The sequence below is a fragment of the Acanthaster planci genome, linkage group LG16 (assembly GCF_054643075.1).
Source record: "Acanthaster planci isolate LZ-2023a linkage group LG16, COTS_SCS, whole genome shotgun sequence".
Lineage (NCBI taxonomy): Eukaryota > Metazoa > Echinodermata > Asteroidea > Valvatida > Acanthasteridae > Acanthaster > Acanthaster planci.
In genome coordinates, this window is record NC_141792.1 from 11,108,206 (window position 1) to 11,134,212 (window position 26,007).

Consider the following 26,007-nt stretch of genomic DNA (forward strand, 5'->3'; position numbering starts at 1 on the left):
TCTACCATGCTTTTTTGCCGATTTGATAACTATGTATACACTGCCGACACCATACCAGATCACCCCGTCTTACCGTCATGGTATATACCTCAATTGGCTGATATTCAATGTCGCAGAAAGTTGTTTTTTTTTCACTATTTGATGAGCATGAAATACTAGAAACGCAGAAAACAACATTTCTTCCTTTGATTTTTAATTTGGCACAAAACCCACGTGGTAAGAACCACTCTATAATGAACAGTTGGTAAGTGGCGTTGACCTGAAGGAGTTTCCCCTGCCAGTTCCATTTTGACATCTTTAACAGCAGGTGATTTATGTCTTGTATCGTCTGCTTTTTCGCGCCTTTTCAGTTCTCCATCCCTTTGCCACTCTCAAGATAAGAAAACCCTTAGCAAGCACTCAACGACACGCTGGGCAGAGAGGCGGGAATTCACGGCTGCACGGACCCCACACGCCCCCGCCGGCCATACGAACCGGCGGGCAGCGTGATCGCGAGGGTGTATCCGACCCAGTTGGTGTTTGCACGAGGCATTAGGCCTAATCAAAAAACAACCGCCACCTTGTCAAAAATATTTACCGTGGAAATTGGCGGGCATCACAGTCTGAAAAGACTTCGTGCTGAAAATGTATCCACACCCCGTCGGTATGGGTCGCTGTTGCCGGGGGATTCTGTTATGCTAGCTGAGGAAATGTACACATTTTGGCGGGCTAGGAATTTGGGAAGTTTGACTTTTTTGAATTTTTTCCACAAGCAGGAATTTGGACAGTTTTATTAGATGATCACACTGTGTAAATATGTTTGTTTTTGCAGCGGGTCTAGGGTTGGCAATGTCAAATCATAGCCTGCGATGTACCGGTATGGTATGTCCGTGCAGTCGAGACGTGATCGATCAAAACGACTGAATCTAAACAAGACTTACCAACTCAATATCATGCAGACTCCAAACAGACTAATATAATATGATGTTCCGAATAAAGAACGAAATATCGAATCAAACATGGCTAATATTGGCCTTTTTGGAGTCTGCATAATATTGAGTTGTCTATATAACATGATGTTCCGAATAAAGAACGAAATATCGAATCAAACATGGCTAATATTGGTCTTTTTGGAGTCTGCATAATATTGAGTTGTCTGAATATCATCAGTGGACTTACAAAACTTAGAGAGTTTTATGCATTCACTTCCAGGCGACCTTGAGCAGATGGGTGACCGTCCGGCACACCGCCTAAACTTACACAAAGTCGACATCCTACAGCAGATAAAAAACAACAGAAACACATCTGACAAATAACTTCCAATATTAATGTTCAACTAGGAGATATTATGCCTTATACTTTGGTTGAGTTAAATTTAAAGTATGACCTTCTCTCGTGGGAAAAGTGCTTTCCCAGCGTTGGTAGAACTTCATCCAAGTTAACCAACAGCAATGAATGTAACTCCTCGTCAATTCCATCCGTCGAAATAGCGACACCCTACTTACAGTCTTTGTTTTTTGTTGCCGCAGAAAAAAAGGCGACCGTCACCTCGTTGGAGAAAAAGAAAGCGTCAATATGAACGAGGCAACGGCCTAAAATGCCCAGACTCGAAAAAGGACAAATTTTGTCCCCAAACTGTCCTCTTAACTTTCTCACTGAATGCGGCCGTTATGCCAAAAGAAAACTATACTCTTCCCAGTGCAACAATTATGCAGTATGAATAGTAATACATGTGTATGAAGTGAGGCGTTTTAAGTCCATAGGCCTATTCCTGGCGACGAAACTGGAGAAACCCAGGATGTTGGAAAGCTGAAGACACTTTGTTTTAGCAGCGGCAGCGTTGAACAACGATACAGACTGAACACGATTATGCGGTAGAGATTCACCGTAAGAGGTGCGGCCTTGGGTGGGGAAAGCGAGGGGAGAAAGCGCCCCCGCTGACCCACACAGCGGGTCATGGATCTGCGTTTCAGATCATCACCAAAGACCTGCCCCAGTTTTTGGACAACCCTTCTACTTCCCTATATAATGTGATCAAGATTACATCTGGGCTCGTATAGACTTGTCTACGGCCTCCTCTGTCCTGTATATGAACAGCCTCACGTATGCACCCACCAGCAGACGGAGTCTGGTCCCAGGAGTCCCCAGTCGAAGATCAAGAAGGAGGATGGCAAAACCATCCGTCCATCCAGCCGAGTTCACGCTGGGAAATCCGCGGCCCGGTGACAGCGTGCCAGACCGTGGGAAAACTGCTCGTGTTTGCCCTGCACTTTTTACCGTGGACGCTCTCATGGGACGCATCATACTTCCATTCTTCAAACTAAAAACTGCAAAGAAACTTTCACTCCCCGTCAAACCCTTAACAGATTACCTACTGCAGACTTGTGCAATTTAACTGCGATTTAAATTAGTTACAAGTGTTTATAAGGTTACGTTTTAAAAACAAATCTAACATACAGAACATATTGAAATGTCTTAAATCACGTTTAAATTGCTCCTTTTCTTTGTCAAGAACATATACTCGAGTGAGCATAATAAAACTTAGTTTGAGATTTCAGCAATTTGGCGTTTATACATAAGAACAGTTTCCTCGTCATAAATCATTAGGCCTACACAGCGACAGCTTTGACCGCTGAGAGGTAGCTTTGTAACGCTTCGGCAAAGCAGCTCTTGCGACATTTTTGTTGATGGAAAATAAAATGAACTTGAAAAAAATTCCAGTACAGGTTAATAAAGACAATTGGGCTGTGGTCAAAATCGTGCTAGTGCACAATTTAAGTCCAAGTTGGCTCCTTTTCTTATTTTGTTGATGCGTATGAATTAGTGCATGATAGCGATTACAGCACTTTCGTTTCATGTGAGATCAAGGACGAAGGTCCCACAGAGAAATTCGAAAACACCCCTAAAATAAACCGTCCAAATATCTGCCAACATGGTTCCTACTGCGTGCACTACCGAGCTTCATGTGACGGTGGTTAAATCGCTCATGTGATTTGGCTACCGCCCAGCTGGCCTGGGGACGTCTTTCGATCCCTGGGAAGTTTTCTAAAGGTGTCTCACAGGGGAGAAGGAAAGAAGTCACTTTCCATCAGAGGAAGATGCCGGGCTAATCATAGCACGAAGGGTGACACGTGTCAGACTTATCTCCCGAATTGTTTTTACATTGATCTGCTTTGGTCTGGATAGATGTTGCAGCTGCGCCGATTGAAGGCAACAACGGTTCTCAAGAAGGTGGTTCACCGACGACTGTTTTGCATCTCAACAAAGCGAAATAACATTCAAGCGCTTGAATTACCATGGGGACTATCATCTGGATCCAAAGATTTTAGTCGTCATTTCACACATCCAGCATACACGGAAACAGCGAAAAAAAGGAAATGAAAAAGTAACTATATTGTGCTACAAAATCGTATGCATGCACACCAAAAAGATACCAGCTTATCCAGTCTTCGATCGCGTGGAGTCGCTTTTTCAACCTGGCGAGAATACACTTGCCAACCCAATTATCTAACTTGCAATTGCAGCATTTATAGGTTGCTAAGAAGTTACATCATTAGATGTTGAGAATAAATTCGAGGTGCCCAGACTTGCCAGTTCAGCCTCTCTCCCAACCCAGGTGGGAGGGAAAGTCTCTCTCCTCTCTCTCTCTCTCTCTCTCTCTCTCTCTCTCTCTCTCTCTCTCTCTCTCTCTCTCTCTCTCTCTCTCTCTCTCTCTCTCTCTCTCTCTCTCACACGATTTCGGACGGGCTTTTGTCTTCACAAGCTTCACCCTCTGTTTTTTCGAAACTCGAATGTTGGCAGAAGAAGGTGTTGTAAGGTGATGATGTCAAGCAAAGTTTTCTTAAAGCAAATCATCTTTCCAGCATAGGCCGACTTCTTGCGTTTCAAGACGCGGCGTCTACATAGAGTAACTTTCGAGATCGGTGCCGATAGGAAGATCCACGCACACACACTTCACAATGATAACAAGTCTGCGGGAGCCAGCGAAAACGCCACCTTCACACGGGAGAGGAACGCTAGGGGGAAAGAAATGGAACTGCCGTCGGACGTAATTCCCCCTTAAAATGCATTAGCGGCTCCTGCTGCACCCGATGAGGTTCAAATTGAGGGGTCAAAGGTGGAAACACCCACATCTCAGCCGGTTCCAGCCGGCCACGTTCGGAGTTGTCACTTCAGGCGCCCCTAATCCGTCCTGACGGGCTGATGTTTTCCGCCGGTCGCCACGGACCGTGGGAACGGGAGAGTGAGCAGTCCCGTGGGAGGGCTGGACTGAAAACAGTCGCCGGGTTGCTGCCTGCCCGGCGTGGGAAACCCCCCCTTTTCGGGGCAATCCGAAAGTAGGACCCTGGTTCTCGCATTACTGTTAATTGATAAAAGGCTTGAATCTTACAAACACCATTAACAGTGCCTAGTCTACCGGAATATTGAAAAATAAGTCATGTGAATCGGCAAGGTGCTCATAGATGCACTGTATTCACCCTAAAACGACCCACGTTGGGTACAATCCAGCATGCGGCCTTGGTTGTTTGTAGGAAAAAACAAAAACAACATCGAACAATGTAAAACAATCATGGCCGCTGTATATCATTTACCTGAAGGGGTGGAGTTTGGAGAGTGAATTATGAACATCCACATCTGAACAAAAGGTCATGTATGTGGCGATAGAAACTTTGCCTTAACTTTAACGAAGTTAGCAACCACTGAATATTTTGATGCAGTAAGGGGTTATGATTGCTAATGGAACTTAAATCGCCATGGCAACATGTAAGCCTGAGGGACTGCAATGTTGCACGCTATATCCTCATTCGCTCGAACGGTTCAAATGACTTGAAGATCAGACTTCAAGTTCCCGCCTTTTTTCAAACAGCCGTGGCACTTGTGTTATTAAATCTTCGACAAACAATCAGGGCCTCTCAGCAAAGCGTCAACGAATCAATAGTAGCGGCAGTAAAACACAAGTAATCAAACGAAAATGAAAGCTGGTCATTCAACAAAGTGGCCAGCGCTCGGCCATACAACACACCAGCAGCTGCAAGGTTATGTTTGAAACATTCAAAGTCCGCGGTTGGCGGCACACCAGTACCGGGGCGATGCAACGAGCGCTGCGCGGCCCCGTCAAATCCGACCGGTCAGCATTCATGATTCAAGCGGGTCCTTTCCGCCACGTGTCCCGCTGACGGACGCACCTTGCGCCTTGTGGTACATGTGCCACGGCTGCACTGTCCGGTCGCGTGCCCCTTAGTTCTCGCGAACAATAACTCCCTCCCCCTGAGCGGCGGGTGGCGCATTTCTGGACGGGCACAAGCGCACGCTCCGCTCTGAAACTTGACCGGCCGGCGGGGGGGGGGGGAACCACATTCTTGTACACACTGCCCGCGCACGCTCCACAAAACAAGCGACAATGCCACCTTTTAGTCCGGCTGGCAACGCGCACGTGTCCAGTTCCATTGTTTGAATTTCGAAACACAAATTCCGAGAAGACGTCACCGTGGAAGTATTTTAACTGTGTGTAAACAAAACAGGATTATTTTTTCCCCCTTGGACAGGCGTGGGGTATTTCGCAAGAAGTGAACTGTTTTGTTGTTCGAGTTTGCAGATGGGGGAAATGCAATGAAAGGAAACAAAAATTCCAGCTGTAACGAAAAAAATATGACAATGAACAACCGTCCACTGTGAATGGACTGCTGAGTAAATCGCCATCTATGACGTCACTCTCGATCCGTCACAAGGCCAAACAAATTCTGCCCGTAGCCTTTAAAAAAAGGCAGCTGCCGGTGAATACCAAACTAATGACATCGTCGAAACTTTGCAAGTCTCTCTTTCTTCGAAAAAAATTCCAATGACACGAACACTGGCAGCGGCGAAGTGTGCACTTGAAGGTGTTTATTGACAGCGACAAAATTCTGCGATATTTTTCAATATTTTACAAACACACTTATTATTTTCTTGGTTGGAGCCCTATTTTGAAAATAAACCCACCGTATAACTAACCCAAGCAAACGTCTTTAGCATGTTAGGCGCGCAGAGGATTTCCGTGTTATGTAAATGTTTTAGAAAGAATTTTAGTTAGAGACAAGACTGGGTATTGGTGCTAGGTGTTGATTTGAAACCAGCGCCCCGTGGCCTGAAATCAGTTTCGAATGCTTGTTCGAAAACATGTTTGAACATAATTTTGTTTCGGCGCTTTGCTTAACGTGAGGGGATCGGTTCCAGGAGGTGGCATCGCATGATGTCAACACAAAGTTCCAGATTAATTCCCGTAGAATTTCACTGAATTGTAAAAATCTTACAGTGTACACTAATGTCGATTTTTAAGATTTTGGCGGTGAAGATTCTTTAACACAGAAATAATAACAGGCTACGAAAACAAACCAAGAATATATAACAAAATAGAAAGTGTTTTTTTTAAAGCGCACTAAACAAACTCTTTTTTAAAAAGACACAGTTTACAAATTTGACAATGTACTTTGTCAAATTTGACCTGTCAAAAGGTCGACAGGAAGCGACCGTCATTCCAAACAAATGTATGGTATTTAGCGACTATTTGCACGAATGGTTACATATTACCATTAACCCCAAACGACGGATGAATAAGCTGTTGTGGAATGAGGCTCATCAAATTGTCATTTTGTAATGCCAAGCAGGTGCATCTTCTCCCATGAATTCCGAGAAACCGGAACTATAAATGACGAAATTTTCGGGGCGATTGTCGAAACTCGCTGCATTCCGATGACTCTCTGCCGGCATAGAGATCTGAAAGAGCGCGCTCTCTTTCTGTTTTTACCAAGTCTGTCATAATCTGTATTTTAATCAAAACAGAGTGGCAGCTTTAAAATACTTTGAATATTTGATAATCGTTATCTGAACATACCGCGAGGATATTAGCGAATATCGCTCTTCACACTGCGTAGGGCAGTACACGGATTATCTATCAATTTCTAAGTGTTGGGTGCTCTGTGAAATTTAGGTGAAGAAATAAAAATAAAATAAAATAACTTGAACACCTGTCTAAATATCCAAATAGGGGCTGATGTAGGGGGCGGGCCTGACAGTCAAGGGCTCACTCACAACCACAATTTTGCTACTATAGACGCTTTGCGTGGTAGCCATCTTGAAGGACAGTTCTTTTGTTCCAAGAGAAACCTCCTTTTTGCATACCCTGTGGAAAAAAGGATCTGCCCTGCAAGATGGAGGCCATGCAAACCCTCCACTAGCAGCTTTATGAAACTGGGTGCAGGGGGGTAATGTCGAAACACAAACGCATGGTTAACTCGACCGTTGATGCCCAGTGCAAATGAAGGAAACATTACACAGGACATGTACATATGCCATGTACACTATATGCGTACTTGACCCCAACCCCCGAGGGTGTATGTAAAATCATATTGAAATCGAGGGACTTGGGACTGTTAGGGATGGCTATTGTCCACATGATGGAGGGAAAGTTGACGAGTGCTCAGTGAAGCGTCTGCTAACTCAAGTTTGTCAGTATATGTGACAGGCACTAGTTGTGCCAGGAAAAAAACACACCACGGGTCGATGGATGAACGTCACTCACCCGTGTGTTTATTTTTATTTTTTTGTTAAATCCATACATCGGGCTGGTGTTATAGTTTGCGGAAATGCTTCACTACATTTCGGCCCACAGACAAGGACGAGTACCAGCGTCACATGCCCACCAACCGAGATCTCCTATTTGTTTATATTCTTAAAAGGGTTTTTAATTGTCTGTATATTTTCCACTACAGCACCATCGTATGCTCCAGGGGGTTGGCCAAGGTGATTCTCGGACTGATGGCCTGCGGAAACGCACGCCAACGACGCGCTGCGCGGAGGTTGGGCACAAGACTTGGTCCCGACCCAAAGTGCAGTGGAAAACGGTGGGGAAATGTCACTTCGGCCCGCTTGTCTTGGCGGGGGCAGATCGACCCGCAGGTGTTAATTGCATGGGATGTTTATAAACAAGTCGGGCGCTTGGAATTTGTAACTTGGGTTTATTTACATCAACAACATGGCTGCAACTGTTATTTTGTGAATGTGACGGACACGGCTGGCCAAAGGCCAAAAGCAACGCACCATGTGGCCGTTTTGCAAACCAATGGACTATATTAAACAGAACTGACTAACCAACAGACTGATTGGCGAACGCACAGAATCACTGATTGGACAGTTGGCCTTCTCCAAAAGTTGAGACGCCAACCAATCAGAGAGCTAGCGAGCGCCAAACGCAAAACCATTAACAAAGCTCCAACCCTCCATACTGGAAGGTTGACAAACTTGATAAGATATTGCAGGGTATCTCCATTTATTCATGATTTGAACCAAGTGCCTCTAAATTACACCCGACCACGATACCTCCAGTGGCGAAGCTAGGATGTTACTAGGGGGGCACCAGCATCTTATGGGGGGGTACCAGCTTTCAGTGGGGTGGTTTTGTTTTGGGGGGGAAGCTTTTGTTAGCCTTGTTCAATATTTTTAGGGGGGGGTCACCGGGAAAGGGGGGGAGCGTGCCCCCCCGTGGCTACGCCACTGGATACTTCTGGTCAAATTTCCACCCAAAATCAAAACCTACCGTTAAAACATCAAATAAATGGCCGTATAACTTCGAAAGTCAAAATATAAACAAAACGTGTATAGAAAAAATGGCCACATTAAATAAATTCATCTCAATCTGATACGGTCCAAACAACGGGACACTTAAACACAAGTGTCCTGTTATAGATATAAAATGAACAATTTGCCCCCAACTTGAAAATGCTACAACTCATGAGTGGGATCCCACCCTAGATTAAATTGATCGAGAGGGAAAAAATGAAGCTTGTCAATGCATATCACTCAACAAGAGCAAATAAAAACTAGAATGGTTTCATATTTTGAACTAATTCATTCATCCTTCTGTTTACGATCCAGGTCTCAGATCATATTCAATGGAGACACTGAAGCTTGTTCAACATTCGCAAACCTTTGTAAGTAGGTTTATTTGGATGGGAACGTATATTTCACTATGTTCACCGGCTGCTGTTGATCAACAACACATCTGCTCAGGGCTCATATTTCAATCACCTGTGCACTTTTTTTTAACGATGCATATTTATTATCATAAATATTCACGATTTGCAGAAGCAAAAACGTGTACAGTCTCAAATTTTTATTTCAACTTATTCAACAGAAAAGGGAAGGAATGGCCCGGAGTCAGTGGGCCAAACGTTAAGTCCACTCAAGGCAGATAAAGGAGATGGACTATTTTTGAGTACGATGGCAAAAACTCTGTCGACCATAAAAAAGAAGGCCGAAATCTTGTCCTTTTGCTTGTCCAGAGGAAAAATGTTCTCCATTCGAAGACAAGTAAGTAGCCCATTTTCTAATGCACAGGCGGCCAACACAAGAAATTCACAAGATTTCTTAGTGGGACCCCAAAAGACATCTTGCGTTGAGTCACAAACCAGACACCGAAATTCCACCACGCAATTTTCACTTGCGTGTGAGGGTGTGTGCGTCTGAAGAGAAAAAATGACCAAATTTCATTCATGGCTTGGAGTTTTTCCTAATGGTCAATTTACCTGTCAAAATGCATATGATGGAGGGGAACGATATGATAAGAATGACCACAGATAGGAGAGTTTTGCATTTAGTTGAGGTTCAGTGTGTGCCTCGTAAAAATAATCATCAATGGGAATTTCTCAGTGTATAATGACCACCAAAGTTTAACACGTCTATGTACATGGCAACTTTGACATCATGCAAACCTCTAAACATTCTTATTATTTCATCAAGAACTAACCCTTTAGCAAGCAGCTTCTGCATTATCACATCCCGAATTTCCATTCTACCAAACTGCAGTGCAGTGTTCAACTTCAGTCTACATCACCCTGGGGCAGTGATGTGTCCAAGGGGGTGGGGTACGAGGAGTGAACCATGGGGCATGGGGAGCTTGATGTCTGTCCCCTATTACCCCTGGTGGATACAACTGCAACTATGACCACACCCACTGATAGTGCCTCCCTCAAGCGTATGAGGTCTTTTGGTGACCCCTCCCCGGCAGACTGACTCCTACTTCGACCCAAGAGATACATCACCTGTAAACGTGCTTGCCTACTCAAGCGCATTCATCCATGCTTCCCAACAGGTTTATCAAATACAACATGAGACAGCCAGCAACCACAAGTTTCGTCAGCTCACTTGAGTACTTTGTTTTCTACAAGTTTTTAAATAATGTTGAGCGGGGAGTCATTGTGATTTTTACAGAAACACAGTGTAGGGGGGTCCCAAGAGATAAGAAGGACAGAGGGCTGTGGTCATCTGGATTTCTCCTTGTTGAGGGCAGCGATGAAGTCTTCCAGCTTCTCTTGAATCCGTCTGACTCTCTCTGCGGAGAAAAGAAGAACCGGAATGAGACAAATGAATCAATTTGTCATGTTAGGGATTCGAACCGGAGACCTTTTCAATTGTCCATCCCTTGAGTTGATATTCTTGGGAGTGAGAGTCCCGGGCTCTCCATGTAGCCGTTTTACTGGCAAGCTTACCCACAAGTCTGCAAATCCGTCTAGATCTTTTGAAATTCTCCACTACATCCTAAACAGTGATGTGTTTGCAATGGAACCAACCGACAGAGTTTCATTGTAACTTGTTAATTCTCCTGAAGATTCGCTGACCCTGACAGCCCTCCACCTTCCACTCGGAGGACTCAGCACTTGTTTGGTTAATTTTTGACAGATTTTCATTCTGAACCCCACATTTCTTTCTTTGGAAATTCATTGACAGGAGGAGCTTTTTGAGTGATTTTTTTTGGCTCAACGAAGTTGGGTCCCAGTCTGCCGCTTGCAAAAGATTACTACATGTACAACAGTTGGTACTCTCAAAAGATCTTTCGCACACTTTACCCCCAAAAGGCCAGACAGTCCTGGAAAAAAAATATCAAGAATCAGACAGACATGGAATTAGAGAAATTGATCAAACACGCACAAGATTTGCTTTTCCGGACAAAGGGGCGAGAAAAAAAAATGCATTGTCACACATCGAGGGAGTGCTGGTCTAAACATTCCACTGGTGACCTGGTACAATAAAGCTGTCATTTTCTCCTAAAAATTTCTGTCATTTTTTTCCAGACTTGGAAGGTCGTCAGGACAAAAGGGTACTCTTGCCAAAACACAAAACAACGCGCTAACTTTTGCCACGGTTTTTTTTGGGGGGGGTGATTGCAGCAAGATGGAAAGGTCAAGATTCCAAGGGGTATTAAGATTAATCTTCTCGGAAGTAATTCAGAACTCAAGAGCTAATGCACAAATATCATGGTCATACAGAGGCCACTCAGAAATACTTTCTGTTTGTAACCAGCCCATACTATTACTAAATGTTTCCAAAAGCTGAAATTTTTAAAAAATTATTGCAGGACCCAAGACTATATACGTTAGCTATTAATGCACTTTAAATATCAATTAATGTAATTGAGGGTAAGCAGTGACATTTTTGTTCAAAGGCCTCAGGTTTTTTTTACTTTGATCTATAAAATATAGTCTTTGAAATTAAACAGCAGAAAGGTTTCTGAAACAAACTTATTAAAGGCTAGAACACCATCTTTTTGAAATCATTTTGAGGACAGGCCTATTTATCAATCATACTGACAATTGTCAAATTCATTTTCCATCCATTATGCTAGCTGATTGTAGTAGCTGCCTAGACCAACAAGGACAACAGTGGGTTATTAGGGGACCCAAGGCTAGCGCCTATTCAACACAGGTTTTCTCTTTTTGGCTAGCACCCCAGGCAACAAATTTATGACAGCTGATTGTCAAAATTGGTAGGGCGTGTATCCCGACTCAGTGAGTTGCTTCATGGATGAAAGACCACACTGTGAAAAGACCCACAAAACTTTGATACTTTGAGGGTTACGATCCAATCCCAGGGACAAAAGATTAACATTGTAATTTGTATAGCAGGCCGTGAACATCTCCGGTCCGTCATTCAACCTTCCCACACATACACTGGTCAGGTTTGAAATTTGGAGCCAACTTCAAAAATAAATGAATTACGAATACAAAGCAAGCAGACACACAGGAAGTTGAGACCCAGCAGTGGGTATAAGACTGAGCATTTACGATGGAAAACTCAAGCATCAAGTCCTTTTTGGAAACTGGCAGGGTGCATAAATTGAGAACTGCTTGAGAAAAATAAGTAGAAAAGGAAGAAAAAATTCCTCTTGATGCTTAAGGTCAACTTCGAATCCCACTATCCAAAGCACCTTTCCTTTGTTAAGACCAGCCACAGTATGTAAAAAGGGTATAAATCTGACCTTTGCAAAATAAAGCTTACATGTAACCCTGAGAGAATTTGTCTTTGCCAGCTTTAAGGAAGCTTCGGAGTGCTACCTGATGTGTACACAGGGCCCAGAAGATGCAAGTTTCATTTACAACTTAGCTGGACAAAGGATTTTGTTCTCTGTCTTGCCAGCAATTGGTGTTGCGTGTGCATTCCATAAAATAAAGGATTTTGTTTCTAATAGTCAATAAAAAAATCAACAGTTGAACATTTGACATTTCACTAAAACCGCACATCAAAATTTAATGACAGAAAACAGAAAAAAAAAAGTGCAAAGCTAGGGCATCCAGTCTAAAGACTAGCAATGGTCCAATGCTTAGCAATAAAATCACCAGGAGAAGTGTCTACGCTTTGGTGAAGTTGAGAGGAGATGTGATGCAACATGTGCACCCATTAAGCAGTCTTCCCTCCCTCTTCATGGGCCTTAATTGACCCCCTCCGACAAGACACCTGTTGAAATTACACAGCTGGACTCTCTGTGGGTGCCCTCCCCAAGAAAGTTAAGGAAGAGAACTCTCAGACCAAGTTATGGAAGTAAAACTGGAGTTCTACGGAGCTGTATAAAAGCCACGAAGGAAAACATGGAGCCTCCTTCGATTGTACTTCAGCTCAGCAAGGTTCAAGAAGGCTACTTTGAAACCAACTTTTTTCATAACGTAGGTACATGTGTGGATCTCAGCTTCAAGGCAACATGGAGGCCCATTGAGGCATCCAAAGCAGCGCTGCCTGGCCAAACCACCTCATGGGACTCCAGAGTTAACCCAACACCCATCAAGCCATCTGAATTGGTTGCCGCCCACCCCCCAGTTCCAAGCCTTGGCCTTACTGAGGTGGATGGACAAACAAAATCTTCTGGCCTTGTTCTTCAAGATTACTGAAATTTGAGGGAAAGCGCACGAAAAAAACAAAGATATCACCTCTTTGAAGCATCCGCCCATAGCAAGTACTGGTATATGGGAACCAGATGCGACAAATTAGACCCCCAGGGGACTAATCACAACCCTGGGCACAACACACAACACCTAAGGTGAGACTTTTATTGGATTTTAAACGCCTTGTCTGGTACCTCCCCTCCCCCCTGGCAATTCCCCCCCCCTTAATTACTGAAAGATAAAAAAAAAAGTCTTCCACTCCAGTCATTCCAACTATCTGTCTGGAATGCCACTTGACAAGGGAAGAGGTATTTTATCTTGTGGCATTGCTGGTTCAGCTCTTGCTATCTGACATAATGGGCCTACATTTATCAAGGGTCCCATGCAAGCTACAGTACTGTGGGTACTGACACATTTATATGATATGTAAAGCATACCACACACACACAAATTTGAAGAGCGAGAGCATGATATAACAACAACAAGACAAGAAGCAGGGCATAATTGTAAAACTGCAGCGCGTAGTTTGGTCCGGAATAAATCATGCTGCCTGATGAAGCACACTTTCTTTCAGCAGGAACTGTATTTGTTATTTTTAAACTTGCCACACTAACTTGTCTGGATTCAGATCAACAAGGCTTCACTGTGAATAACTCCTTTTTCATATGACTGGTGTAAGGTTATGTTGTTACGAGGTATGACAGTGAGTTTTGCAAGGATACTCTGGAAAGTTTAGAGATTTCCAAACCTGTGGACAAATATCGGAAGTCGTTATTTCCACAATCAGGGACAAATGCCAACCTGAATTAAGGTAGGAAAGCACACTTAAGGAGATTAAAGAGATGTGTGTCCATGTACTCAGGCGTGCCACATCCCCCATCATTCATGTTTGAGCTCTTATGCAGTCACCAGCAAATGTTCTGTTGGCAAATTGGGGAAACAAAAGGGACCACGTGCTGCAGACATGTGGGCTTTTCCTAGCTGGGTAGACCATAAAAGAACTCCTTACTATGAGCAGCAGAATGATTATAACTCCATGAACTAACAGGAGAAGACTGTGGGCCAGTTGTAACAAAGAACAGAGTTGACTCACTCACAGGAAGGTTCTAAAACAGCTAAACCGCGGGGATTATGATGCATTAGGACACCCAGCATAATTAACCTGGTCGCAATAATTACTACAGGGGTTTGGCTTTATCAACACAGGTGGCCCATCTTCTGCAAGGTGAACACTGGGTGTTAAAACGGCATTACTGTTGTTTGAGTAAGTTTTGAGTTGTGAAATTGGCCTTGGAAAATTTAAAATCAACACAAAACGTGAAGGAAAAAATCTCTGTGCTAGAATTTGAGTTGGAAACGGAAAAAGCCTTGGCCCCATGCCATCAAACAGTTAAGCATATTTCTGTGGCAAGCAAAACTTCAGCTGACAACCAGTTGTGATCGAGATATGTATCATGTGACAGTTTTGGCTGGTAACCGTTTTGTTTTTGCTGAATCAATACTGTCTTAGCTGGGTGAAGTCTGTGCTTAGCTGCTGCCGGAAACTAGGCCCAGGTCTGGATGATTGCTGTCTGCCAGCCAGCCACATCTGGACATGGGCAATTCTGGTAGTCTGCTCATCCATTAACAAAAAAGCATTGATTGAAACAAGCCCAGTAATTACAGGCAAGAACCAAGCAGCCCTTGACCAAATTAAGGAGAACAAGGCAGGGATTATCTGTATCATTACATCCAGGCAACTGTACCCAGTTAGGCAGATTAAAGCTTTGGAAAGGGGTTTACAAGAAGTATGCTGGTAGGCTCATGGTAGGCTCTACAGTAGGGGTCCAGGGACTGTAATGCAAACTTGTCTTGTGCGATCAGTCTGTCTAACAGTATGCATCTCTGGGTACAATGCAGCTGGGCCCAATCTAATACACTGTCATCTGCAGTTGGTTAGCAACTTTTGTGTTTAAAGAAACTCTCTGTGAACCAGTTACAAAAAAGTATACAGATTCTGTGACAATCTGGCTGGTGACCAATTTTTGTAGAGTACGCATCTCCACTGATTTGGAAATGACTGTAAGCCATGTCCGAATTACTTGGCTGCGGCTTGACATTTACACAGAGTTCCATTGGGAGTGGCTGCAGCCACTAGTCCCACTAGTATATAGACTTATGAGTAATTGCGAAGCGATTCAGATGAAGCAATTACCCAGAAGCTCTAGGAAACTGGCCAATACATGAACGTGGAAGGAAGATTTGACAACCGCAAAGCTGTCAAATTCTCCCTTTGTGTTGCCCAAGTCCCTCCCCAAAACCCCATCCCTAGCGGAGCAACTTGTCAGAAAACAGAACAAAATTACTTCAGGAAATAAGAAATGGCAAAACGGCATTCCAAAAAATGGGGCAAATGTTAACAATTCTTTGTCCAACATCAGTCAACTTTGGTCACATGAGTAGCGTGGTTGAATTTGTGACTCCTAAACCACAGTTTTATTTACCCTCTTGATTTATCTGAAGACATACAGTTTACTGTTCTATTCCCATATTCCTTTCTCTTGGTTACGGTGGCAAAATTAAGCTTCCAAGGACCTAAAAACCACAGTGTCTAGCTTATAGGTAATTTCAGAAATTAGAGGTACGAAAGTATGACATTTTTGTGTCCCTGATACACCTGACCTTTGTTACTGATATGGAAACATCACTGAAATTGATTTCAAACTATTACTATTTGTTTGGCAGGTAAATTGCATTAATTCATCACTCTTGGAAATTAGAAAATGTGTTCTGAACTGACAAAATCGTATGTCAGATGTGACAGGGACACGCACAAAAAAATGGACCCCTAATTTCTGGAATTACTTTTATATAGTTTCTTTAAAATGGCTACATATAGCAAACCAGCAGGTAGCCAAGCTCAATCAAAAACGTTGACAACAAACTAATTAAGCTCATCACGGCATCGTTCAACTTCACACATTTCAATAAGCGGGCCATTTCAGCAGCAGGTGGTTACAGAAGAGCTTCCAATCAAACCTTTTTCGCCGGCGTACCCTTGGCATCACAATGAGCAGGGCCCCCAATAAACCACAACCACAAAAACCTACACCATTTTTACAAAAGCCGGCAGTGTAATTGCATCCCCCTTGCTGTAACCACACAGGATAAGTCTGCGCCAAGGAACCACGACAATCTTTTTTTCCCCCTTCCTGGACAAGTTCACCACAAAAACTGGGACAGTTTCGCTCTAGTGAGAGGAGGTTAATTTATTGATCAGCAGATGAATGGAACCATTTGTAATCAATCAATAACATTGGGCTAAAAAAAAAAGGTGACCAGTCTCGCAGAGGGGGATAAACTGCTGCCAAACCGCCCAAAACAAAAAACAACTTTGTACCCCGCTTGAGGGATTATGGGGACCTGGTCTACCCACTTAGTACACGGTGCTTCTATTGTTTTCCCCAAGAAGGAAAGAGAGGGAACATGGAGGCTACTTCACTTGGACACAATGACCAATCAAGATACAGCAGCTCGGACAAAAGACCAACTTAGGATGGAGGTTAAAGGTATTCCAATTACTATATGTAATCTCCCAATTATGTTACTACCTTCTACCAAGCACTTTTCCCTCAGGTCCTTGTGGTTGTGAGAGATGATTAGCGGTGCTCATCAGTTTAGACCTAATTTCTACCCTGCATGACATTGTTGGCAAAATGTTGCATGCATCTTGTTAGTCGAGGGGATGTTTCACAGTAACTGCGTGCTGAGCATGATCTCTCAATGAAGAGTTACTCTACCGCCTGAGGCATCTGGTGAACAGCTGGATAGGGCTTTGAAATATTTGAATATCATTTTCCGAATTTGAATATTTGAATGCAAACTTCATGAAAGGAAGGGAGAATTTTCTTCCTTTTAAATGAGAACAATTGCACTCTCATGAGGCTTGTTTCAAGCAGATTCAAATGAAAAGCGACAGAAATCTTACAACGATTCAAAAAGGAAATTATTCATTTAAAAATTTAAAAGAAATAGAAATTTGCAAAAGGGCAAGAAGTACTGTTTATCTCTTAAATCTTGCTAAATCGTGGCTGGAGACACTCCTAGATGTGAGAAGCTATTATAGTGATTACATTGTACAATTGTGTGTGTTGTTGCAACTGATTTTTGTATATGGTTTGTTCAATAATCTGCCGGTCGGTAAGACCGAATATTCAGACATTCGATCGAATTGAAGGTTGAATATTCAAATTGTGATTTATTCGAATTGACTCAGGCCTGCTGCTGATTTGGAAGCCCATAGGACTGTGCACAACAATGATACTTGTGTGCACAACGAGATGCAAGTTTCCTGTTCTCAATGCACTATCAGAGAGAAATTTGGTACACCACTTGGTGATAAAAAAAGACGTATAGATGCTGGCTCCAAATCCCCGCTACTTGCTGAGAAAAAAAAAGTGAAGAGAGGGGGCGCAAAACACCCAACAACTTGCCTTGGCAGGCTTGGCTCACGCTCATAATCCAAACTCTCGTCAAGCCGTCTACTGAAGCTTTAACCAACCCCATTATCAATTTTGACTTGGACGAAAAGGAGGAGATTCCAATCTCATCAAGACTTTGTACAATGTTTTCTTCAATTTTTCAACGGCACGCGCGTGGAATGAAACACGAGGAAACCGGCTGATCCGAGGAAAAGTTACATGCCTGAGTGGAGCAACTCTTCAGGAGGAACTGCACGAGAAAGCTGGATTCCAGCTTTGGATGGAGACTATACTGGTAGACTTGGCCCTGGAGGACAAGACTAGACACACAGAGAAAAAAGTCTGTCTCGGGTGTCACTGGTTCTGGACATCAAGTTTCGGGTAACAGAATGAAGCTTTAGGGCTGGATAGCAAGTGAGTTAATAAAAGGTATGAAACTCATTTTGGCGGTGCAGTTTCAAGGAGATTCATAACGATGACAGGCCGTACCTTGATTCGGATATGCTTTGCTTAATCCTTGGAATTGAAATCAGTAAAGAGATCATCTTGAACTTGAAGACACGGTAAACATATGCAGCACGGGCTGACTCAGGGCTGATGTTAGACAAACTGTGAACCAGGATGTTTATTATACCTGGATGTTTCACGATGAGTTTTAAACTTTTGCGGTAAAAAAAGAACCTTAAGTAATCTGCTGTTTACGCAAACAGTGTGCAACAGTTTTGCAGCATTTCGGGGCTTAGCCCTAGCTCCAAGCAGCTGTAAAAATTGTTGCAAAACAACATTTTGCCGACAAAGCTGGTTGCTAAGTCCGGCCAAATCCCGGTGTTTTGTCATTCTCATCTCAGGCAAGGAGCTCAACTGAAAAAAAAACCAGAAGGCATGGACAGAAACTGGAGGGGAATTTTTTCACCCCCCAAAAATCCTCTTCAACAAAGAAGTCTTCTTTTGTGGACATAAAACAGCATCGCAAACAAGAATTTGGTGAGGATTTTCTTTTTAGCTCTGGGCTGAAAGAGATGTCATCACACACAGAGGAAGCGTTTTAATATTGGCAAACCCCCTCAGGGAAGATATAGATAGTGCTCTCCTACCCAGGGACAAAAACAGATGATGCCTCAGTCCCAGTGGTGGAGTCTTCTGAATTGGGGATTAAATCTCTGTAAACAGCCATGCATGAAGTGATTAAAGGACAGATAAGATGGAGATTAACGAACCTAAGCCATGGACAACTATGGAGATTACGTGGGGTCAAAAGTGAAAGAATTTAAAGGAACTGGTCTTCTCTTTTGCGAAAGGATGAGGGGATTTTGGGAGAACTGGTAAAAAGTCCAAATGCACAACAGTGTCCTTGATAGGCACACTAGGGGTGCTGTTATTGTTTACTTAGGGGAGCTGGTTTGCTATTGGCTGATACGCAAGTGCCCTCTGCTCTCATTGGTGCATTGGTGAGGAGACTGGTCTCTCACTGGGTGGTTCAATTTCATGAATGGCAATTTTGCCAGAGAGGTGCTTGGAACAGGTGATGGAGAACACCAAACAGGGATTCCAACTTGAAATAAATGAAGACGCAAGGAGCTTCTTGATGAATCAAACATGTGAAAATGGAGAGCAAGATAAAGATGTTGAGGTAATAAATCGGAAAATCAGCTTCCAACTTTTCACTGTAACCTGCGTCTCTTCAGACAAAACGAGGGTGATGAAGCATTCTTCCATCCCTTGATTAGTCATCAAGATGCACACCTTTTACTCAGCCACACAGTTAATATAATTAGGCCTTTTCACACTAGACAAGTCTCGGGGTTGACGCAGGGTTGAATCTGGGTTGAAAACGGGTGGAAATTCACACTTCAAACATTTCAACCCTGCGTCAACCCTGAGATTGACTTCAACCCGGGTTGAACTCGACCCTGCTCAGGACCAGGGCTGAGATTTTCAACCCGGGTTGAAAATTGTTTGTGTTCACTTCTGAGTTGAACTCACCCAGATAAGCCTAATTCACACGAAACAAGTGTGAAACAATGCTGGATTGAATGCACGGTTGAAAAATCCAGTTTTCAACCCACGGCAGCCATGGGCTCGACCAGGGTTGAGTTGAACCTGGGTTGAGAGGCTGCAGTGTAAAAAGAATGACTGTATTATATTTAGTTCATGCTTTGGCCACTGCGATAGACAGTGATGGAAGTCTAAGGGTGGCTTTCCATACGTACGTTTTTGGGGTGCGTTGCGTACACGATGCTTCCATGCATTTGACTTTCACGGACACAAAAATTGACTACATTAACATGACACATGTGTGCGTTGCGTTCGGCTGTCAAAATCGCCCCGGGAGCGATTTTTGACGGATACGCAATGCTTGGCCCAAGTGCATATGGAAAGGTGCCTTAACACTGAACCATCAAGTTATAATTTGCTGGTTCCTGAATTCTTGCAGACCTTCCACAACCTTAGGAGGTACTTTTCTTTGTGCCACAGATTGAGAAGGTATTTGGTAAAGTGAGCTGTGAACACTCTGGAATTCTAGACAAGGGGCTGGGTACTGAAACGAACAGCATTACTCCAAAAAGATGATAAACTGAATCTCAAAATGAAGAACCTTTTTTCCGATCTCGAAGGAAGATGGGGTTACTGGCCTTTGCAAAAGAGAACATTAAGCGTTTGCCCACTTCCAATAGATGTGGCTCTTTGCACCACACCGGGGAGTGGCTAAAATGTGAAAAAGAAAAAAGATTAAAGCCAGAGGCAAAGAGATTGTAGCAGAGCCGGCACCCATGACAAATGCCCCCCCAGCTACACGACTCCAACCAGGTCAGTGGATTTTCTTTGACTTCTCCACCCTCCAGCTCTGTGTGCTGACTGCCCCCAACTGTGCTTTGTGGACCAGAGCCCTTTTCATTAACTTTTCAGCCTCTGGGACAGGGGAAAAGACAAGGCCCCCCCCATTGTAGGAGGCACTTTTTCTTGATGGTGGGGGGGATGCCGGGTTGAAGTGGCAGGCTGCAGCTAAGCGCATCATTCACGTCGCTGGATAGCAAGACAGAGGGTTTCTTTTAAAAAAAAGAGGAAATAACAGAGAGACGACATTGAAAATATCCTACAGAAAGCCCCCACTTGGGGAGGGGGGGGTAGACAGTCCCTAGTGAGAGCGAGCATGCAAGAATAAGACTTAGCTCTCAACAAATCAAAGCACGTGGCTGTCCGTTGGGGCTGGGGCGACTCGGCCTGCATGCCGTCGCCGAGCAGCCAACCTCTTGTTTGTCCACTCCTGACGAGGAGGGGGCTTGGCATGCCAAGGGAGATTACTGGGCCCCCACCTTGCGTTTTCCCACGAGAACTCAGTGAGAAGGCCCCCCCTTTCACGCGTGGCAGTGCGTGCGGCCTCTCAAAAGATGCTCAGAAAAAGACAAAGGGGGGAGGGGGGATGCGAGGGCCACCTGAGCCACCTTCTTGTAAAGCCCTAGAGGACAAAGTGAACAGACCCTGTTGCCAGCAGGCAGATTTATTTGCTGTGTGGGCTCGAGATTGATCCGGTCAATGAGTCTTACTCCAATAATCAATGATCCAAGTTTCTCTTTCGCGAGGAGAAATGAGAACCCTTCTTACTTTTAAGTACAGTGAAGATTCAGCAGAAATGAGTGAACTTTAAAATATCAGTTGCTCAGTCAAATAGATTGAGTGTCCACTTATGCAATATCCTTTTCAGCTATTCCAGCCGAACAGAAATGTAATCTTTACTCAAATATGTTCCTGGTTCCAGTAAAAGTACTCTTCGGAGAGAACATCATACATTTCAAACTCAAGCCCCGCTTTAGCAGGAAAACCTCTTACTGTGTAGGAACAACTGTTGGTGGAATTACAGCTCACAGTTTGGCAACTGATTTAAGCATGGCTGGAAAAGCTTTCTGTGGACAGAGAAAGACTCCACCTTATGAATGAAAACGCAATTTCTAAAATCCACTGGATTTAGGGTATGACAAAATCCAACTTCAAACCAAACTTGGTAGTGGAGGTAATTTGAGTGACAAGAAAGCAGTTACATGCGCTTTGCAAGGGCCACAAATGATCCGCTCTCACTGAGTGAGCTACCTTCTCTGAAGCTGATTTAACAGAAAATGAAGTGGGGCTAACAGGCATTTGGAGAAAAACCGTTAGCTGTGGGGAGAGCGTAAAGTAAAAGTTTTCACCCTGAGTACGTATTAGGCTATAATTAGCAATCTCCAGAGGGTACAGTAACTACTATGAGAAACACCAACAAAAGGACAAGCAGACAATAACTGACAATCTAAGCGAGGCATGAGGTGCATGGCCCGGTTGATACAGCAAAACAAGTTTACCCCTTGATTCGACTCATACGGAGAAGATACATACCATACAATTCTATGATCTGTGTGGCAACTCCTCCAAGATTTTGCATACAAAGGATCATTGTTTGGACACTGACCTCCCTTGAACAAACCCTCCTCATTGCAACTCAGAACTCAATTCCTTAATCTCACTGACTGTCAATCACCTCAAACCTCTGAACAAGTTAAATTAGGCTCTTTGAAAATTGAAAGAACATTTTTTTTCTCCCCCTGAAGCTTACAGCCGAAAGGACGATACAGGTTTTTGTTTTCCATACGAAGACAGATTTGTGAATGCATCTTTTTTGGCGTGTAAAACTTGAGGTCCCTCCGTGATGCACACAGGAATGCAGGAATCAGACAAACAGAGAGCTTAAGAAAAAGACAGATGATCAACCACAGAAGCGGATGAATTCCAAAGCTATGAGCAGTTAAAAAAAAAAAAACCTCACAACACAAAAACAATAAAAAGATAGGAATTGGAAATCAATGAAACCATCAAGCACGCTGCCCTGCAACACACACATATCCCTATTGATTTTCACTTTTGCCTCTGGGCCAGATTTAGCACTCTGAGCAAGCTTTCAAGAGCTTTAGATAAATCCAAAAACAGATCATGCCCAAAAGAAAAAGAAAAAAAAAAAAAAAGCTGGGCTTCACTGGCAAACGCTCGGCCATGGACCCCTTGTTGCTGGCAGGAAGGGTCTTCGACCCATAACTTGAACAACTCAGTAATCAATGTTCCCTCCCCTTTTAAACCAGCCTTGCTCCTCTGCCCCAAGGCGACCAGTAACTTGGAGCCTCTGTACAGAGCTATTTCTTTAAAGAAAAAGTCTCCTATTTTGTAAAAAAGGTTTGTGATTGATTACCAGGGCTTCTGGATGCTGCTTCCAACTGGGTTGTCTCTTTTGAACAAGGCAGGCAGAAAAAAAAACAAGGGAACGAGACATTTGTCTGGTTTCGGAGATCGTCATGCTCACTCTTTAAGCACAAATCGGGTTTGTGCAGGCTGAAACGGTCAGACTTTTTTCAATTCCAATTAAACCATGGCAGCTGATATCGACAGCAGAGGCTGAGGAAAATTAATGGCAGCAGAATTCACGATGATCGTACAACAACTTAAAGCTAAACGGTGGATTTTTTACTCTCTTAAACAGTTCATGTACATTGACTTCAGACTCAATCATTAGGAACTGTACTGACGAGTCACTGAGTATGAACATAACTGAAGGAGTCTGTGAGGTACACCTGCTCAAGGTGAGAGGGGGGCACTCAGGGAAAAATCATGCCCTTCATCCACAGAGCTTTTAAACTTCTTTGCCGCCTTTGCGAAAATGCTGATGCGGCTTGTCTCCTTACTGTGCAATCTCGATGCATCAGCCTTTCAACCTGGGGCCCAGTTACTGTACCCAAAGATTTGGCTCTTATAGTTATCGGTATCTATCAAAGTAACATTGGAAGATGCAGGGCGGACCTTCGTTCTTGAAAGGGCAAGGCAATTTGTCATTTGTAAAGGGCACTTGTAGTAGCAAAATCAACGTGTCTATGGGGACATTTCAAAAGACCAACACATCAAGGCAATTGCCTCCGATGCCGCCGCCGTGAAGTTCCTACACTGAGATGGCCCGTCACTGTGTCATGCCACCCTCCAGACAAAGTTCCCAAGTGCACCACTGCCTGTCGGTGTGGTGACTGCATGGTGTGGTGACTTAGCGATTTACTGATCGGACACACTCGCTAATCAAACTTGGTAAGTGTACAGAGCACAGAACCAAACATCACAATGTTCAACAGCATGGGCATCTTACTGGGAGGCGATCCAACTCTCCACACTGAAACCTCAATTTTGACCGCAATCATCAAAGCCAGCTCCTGTCAGTTTACCAGTGCAACAACAGGCAAAATAAAAAATGTCAAACCATTAGACACTACTACAATGCAATCCACAGGAGCCACCCAAACTCTCAGCTTTCCTGCGCGCCTCCACTCTTAGAGTTAATACCTTGAGAAAATAGAAGGGGAAAATAAAACGCTGCCCACTCCGACAATTAGCAGGCAGAATTAGCCCCAGCCATTTACCACTCTCTACTCGCCCGGGGGGATGAACGCCGTTGACTTCTGCCTCCCGACGTCAACCTTACATGTCTTTAAGAATGGCTTTCTTTCTGATACTGTTTTTCTTCCGTTTTTTTTCTTTCCCCTTCAAGCACGCATTCCAAGATTCCACATTTTGCCCTTTGTCCAGTTTTTTTCCTTACCTTGAGATTTCCGTCAAGCTTCTGTCAATCTTGTCTGGATAATGAAAGATGGGGGGTGAAGTTTATTGATGGGGCAATGAATGGGCTACAACTTTTTTTCTTTGACTGTTAAAATATCCCAGGGCGGAAAAACACTGTCACCCACACAGATGCTGACTCCTGGCTGACATACGTTACTCTGCATTTCATCAACAACGCTAAGCACTGGCATGTTGGAGATGAAAATAAAAATTCCGCATAAGTAAAAACCCCCAAAACACAACACATTCTGCTCTTTCTGTTTTCTGTCAATTCTACAATATGGATGATTCACAACACAGTGCGCCACCAAGAGGCTGACAAAAAGAGACCATTTTTCAAGTTTGCGGTTTGCAAAAACATGGCCGACTTGCTGCCATTTGCACCGGAGTGTGTGTCAGTAGACGACTTTATATAAAATTTTATCTACTGGAAAGACTGGTGAAACATGTAACCTCAGCACCTGATAACAAGCATGACAGACGAGCGTGTGAGTCCCATGCCATGAGCTGTGAACAAATTTAAACCAAATTTGAGCGCTTGCTTGAACAAATGATGGTAAGAGGCACTTTCATATATATGCTTTCATAAAGCTTGTGGGCTGGTTCAATTGCTCAAAGACCTGCTGAAACCATCTGAGGCCGTGTCCGAAACGGGCTTCCAGAGCTACGGCTAGGTCTATCGTCTCCGCGCATTTCCAATGGAGTGAAGACCTAGGCCTAGCTCTAGACAAGAGATTCGGATGCAGCCTTAGTCTGTGAACTCAGGGAAGAAAATTAAGATTGAACTGGTGCAGAGCTGTAGACCTGGCACAGAGAGTGCTCACTGGATCGATTCAATCAGAAATCAGGTACTTTTCGACTCGTAAGTCGGGTCCACATGTTGGGTCACGAGTGACAGGCTGACAAACCATCACAAACCAATGCCCTTGTTGCATTTCGTTGGAACGGCCTGCGATGCCGCTATGAGTGACTTGATTACAATTCAAACAACAAATACTGGTGGGGCCCCCCCAGGAAACACCAACAGAGGAAAGAGGGTATTTCTTTGGAGACTTTCTGCCTTCACAAATTTCATTTCCAGTAAATTCACAAGCTACTGACATTGATAAACAATACTAGTAATGGAATTGTCACGGGCAGTGATGATTAGAAAAGCCAACAGGTTTCAGTTCCGATGCAAAAGCTCACTCTGCTAAGTTATAGTAATTCCTCCTCCCTCCTCAGGGACAGAGAGGGCCCTTGACTGACTGTTCTTATTTTCAAGTAGTCTGTTTTCCAGACTACACCATGGAAACGAGTCAACAGTAGAGTGGGGTCCTAGAATGGAAACAGCGCTCTTGACTTCAAGTCCTCTTTGCTGGTTGAGTGAGAGTCGGGCTGAATCGCTGCGTGGCCAAAACTAACATGTTGATATTTGAGATTATAAAATGGTGCGAGGTGCATTGCCTCCTGTGAGTGACAAATTGTGCACCTGTTGGAGGGAGGGGCTTGTGAGTGGAAGGGAGGGGAGTGACCTTATACGCAAACTGTGTCCATTTTCTCCACTTGAGAAATTTCGTATTATTTGGCCTGTGTGAGTGGTAAAAAGAAACCTCCATCCTGCCAACTCTGTAGGAGCAATGTGGGCCCAGTACAACATAGAATGTTGAGACCAGCTGGTAGTTCGTAAAAAAAGTTCAAACTATTCCTTGGGGGAATCTCCTGCGCAACGAGATCGAGATCAAGCTCTCCACTGAATTCACTGAATTCTTCACTGAATT

The 26,007-nt window shown here is 43.8% G+C and overlaps 1 protein-coding gene across 4 annotated transcripts in view; it reads right to left on the minus strand.

The window, feature by feature from the left end:
* Positions 1-1,158: 1,158 nt before the first annotated feature.
* Positions 1,159-26,007, minus strand: part of opa1 (OPA1 mitochondrial dynamin like GTPase) — a 72,106-nt gene continuing 47,257 nt past the window's right edge. For 2 of the 4 annotated variants that reach the window (XM_087147406.1, XM_087147408.1), the window contains one exon: positions 1,159-1,253. In XM_087147406.1, the coding sequence (XP_087003532.1) occupies positions 1,174-1,253 (80 nt within the window). In that variant the 3' untranslated portion in view covers positions 1,159-1,173. Of the gene's footprint in view, positions 1,254-7,953; positions 10,346-24,208; positions 24,262-26,007 lie in introns of those variants that run through there. The other 2 variants (XM_022234595.2, XM_087147407.1) reach the window with 2 other exon arrangements.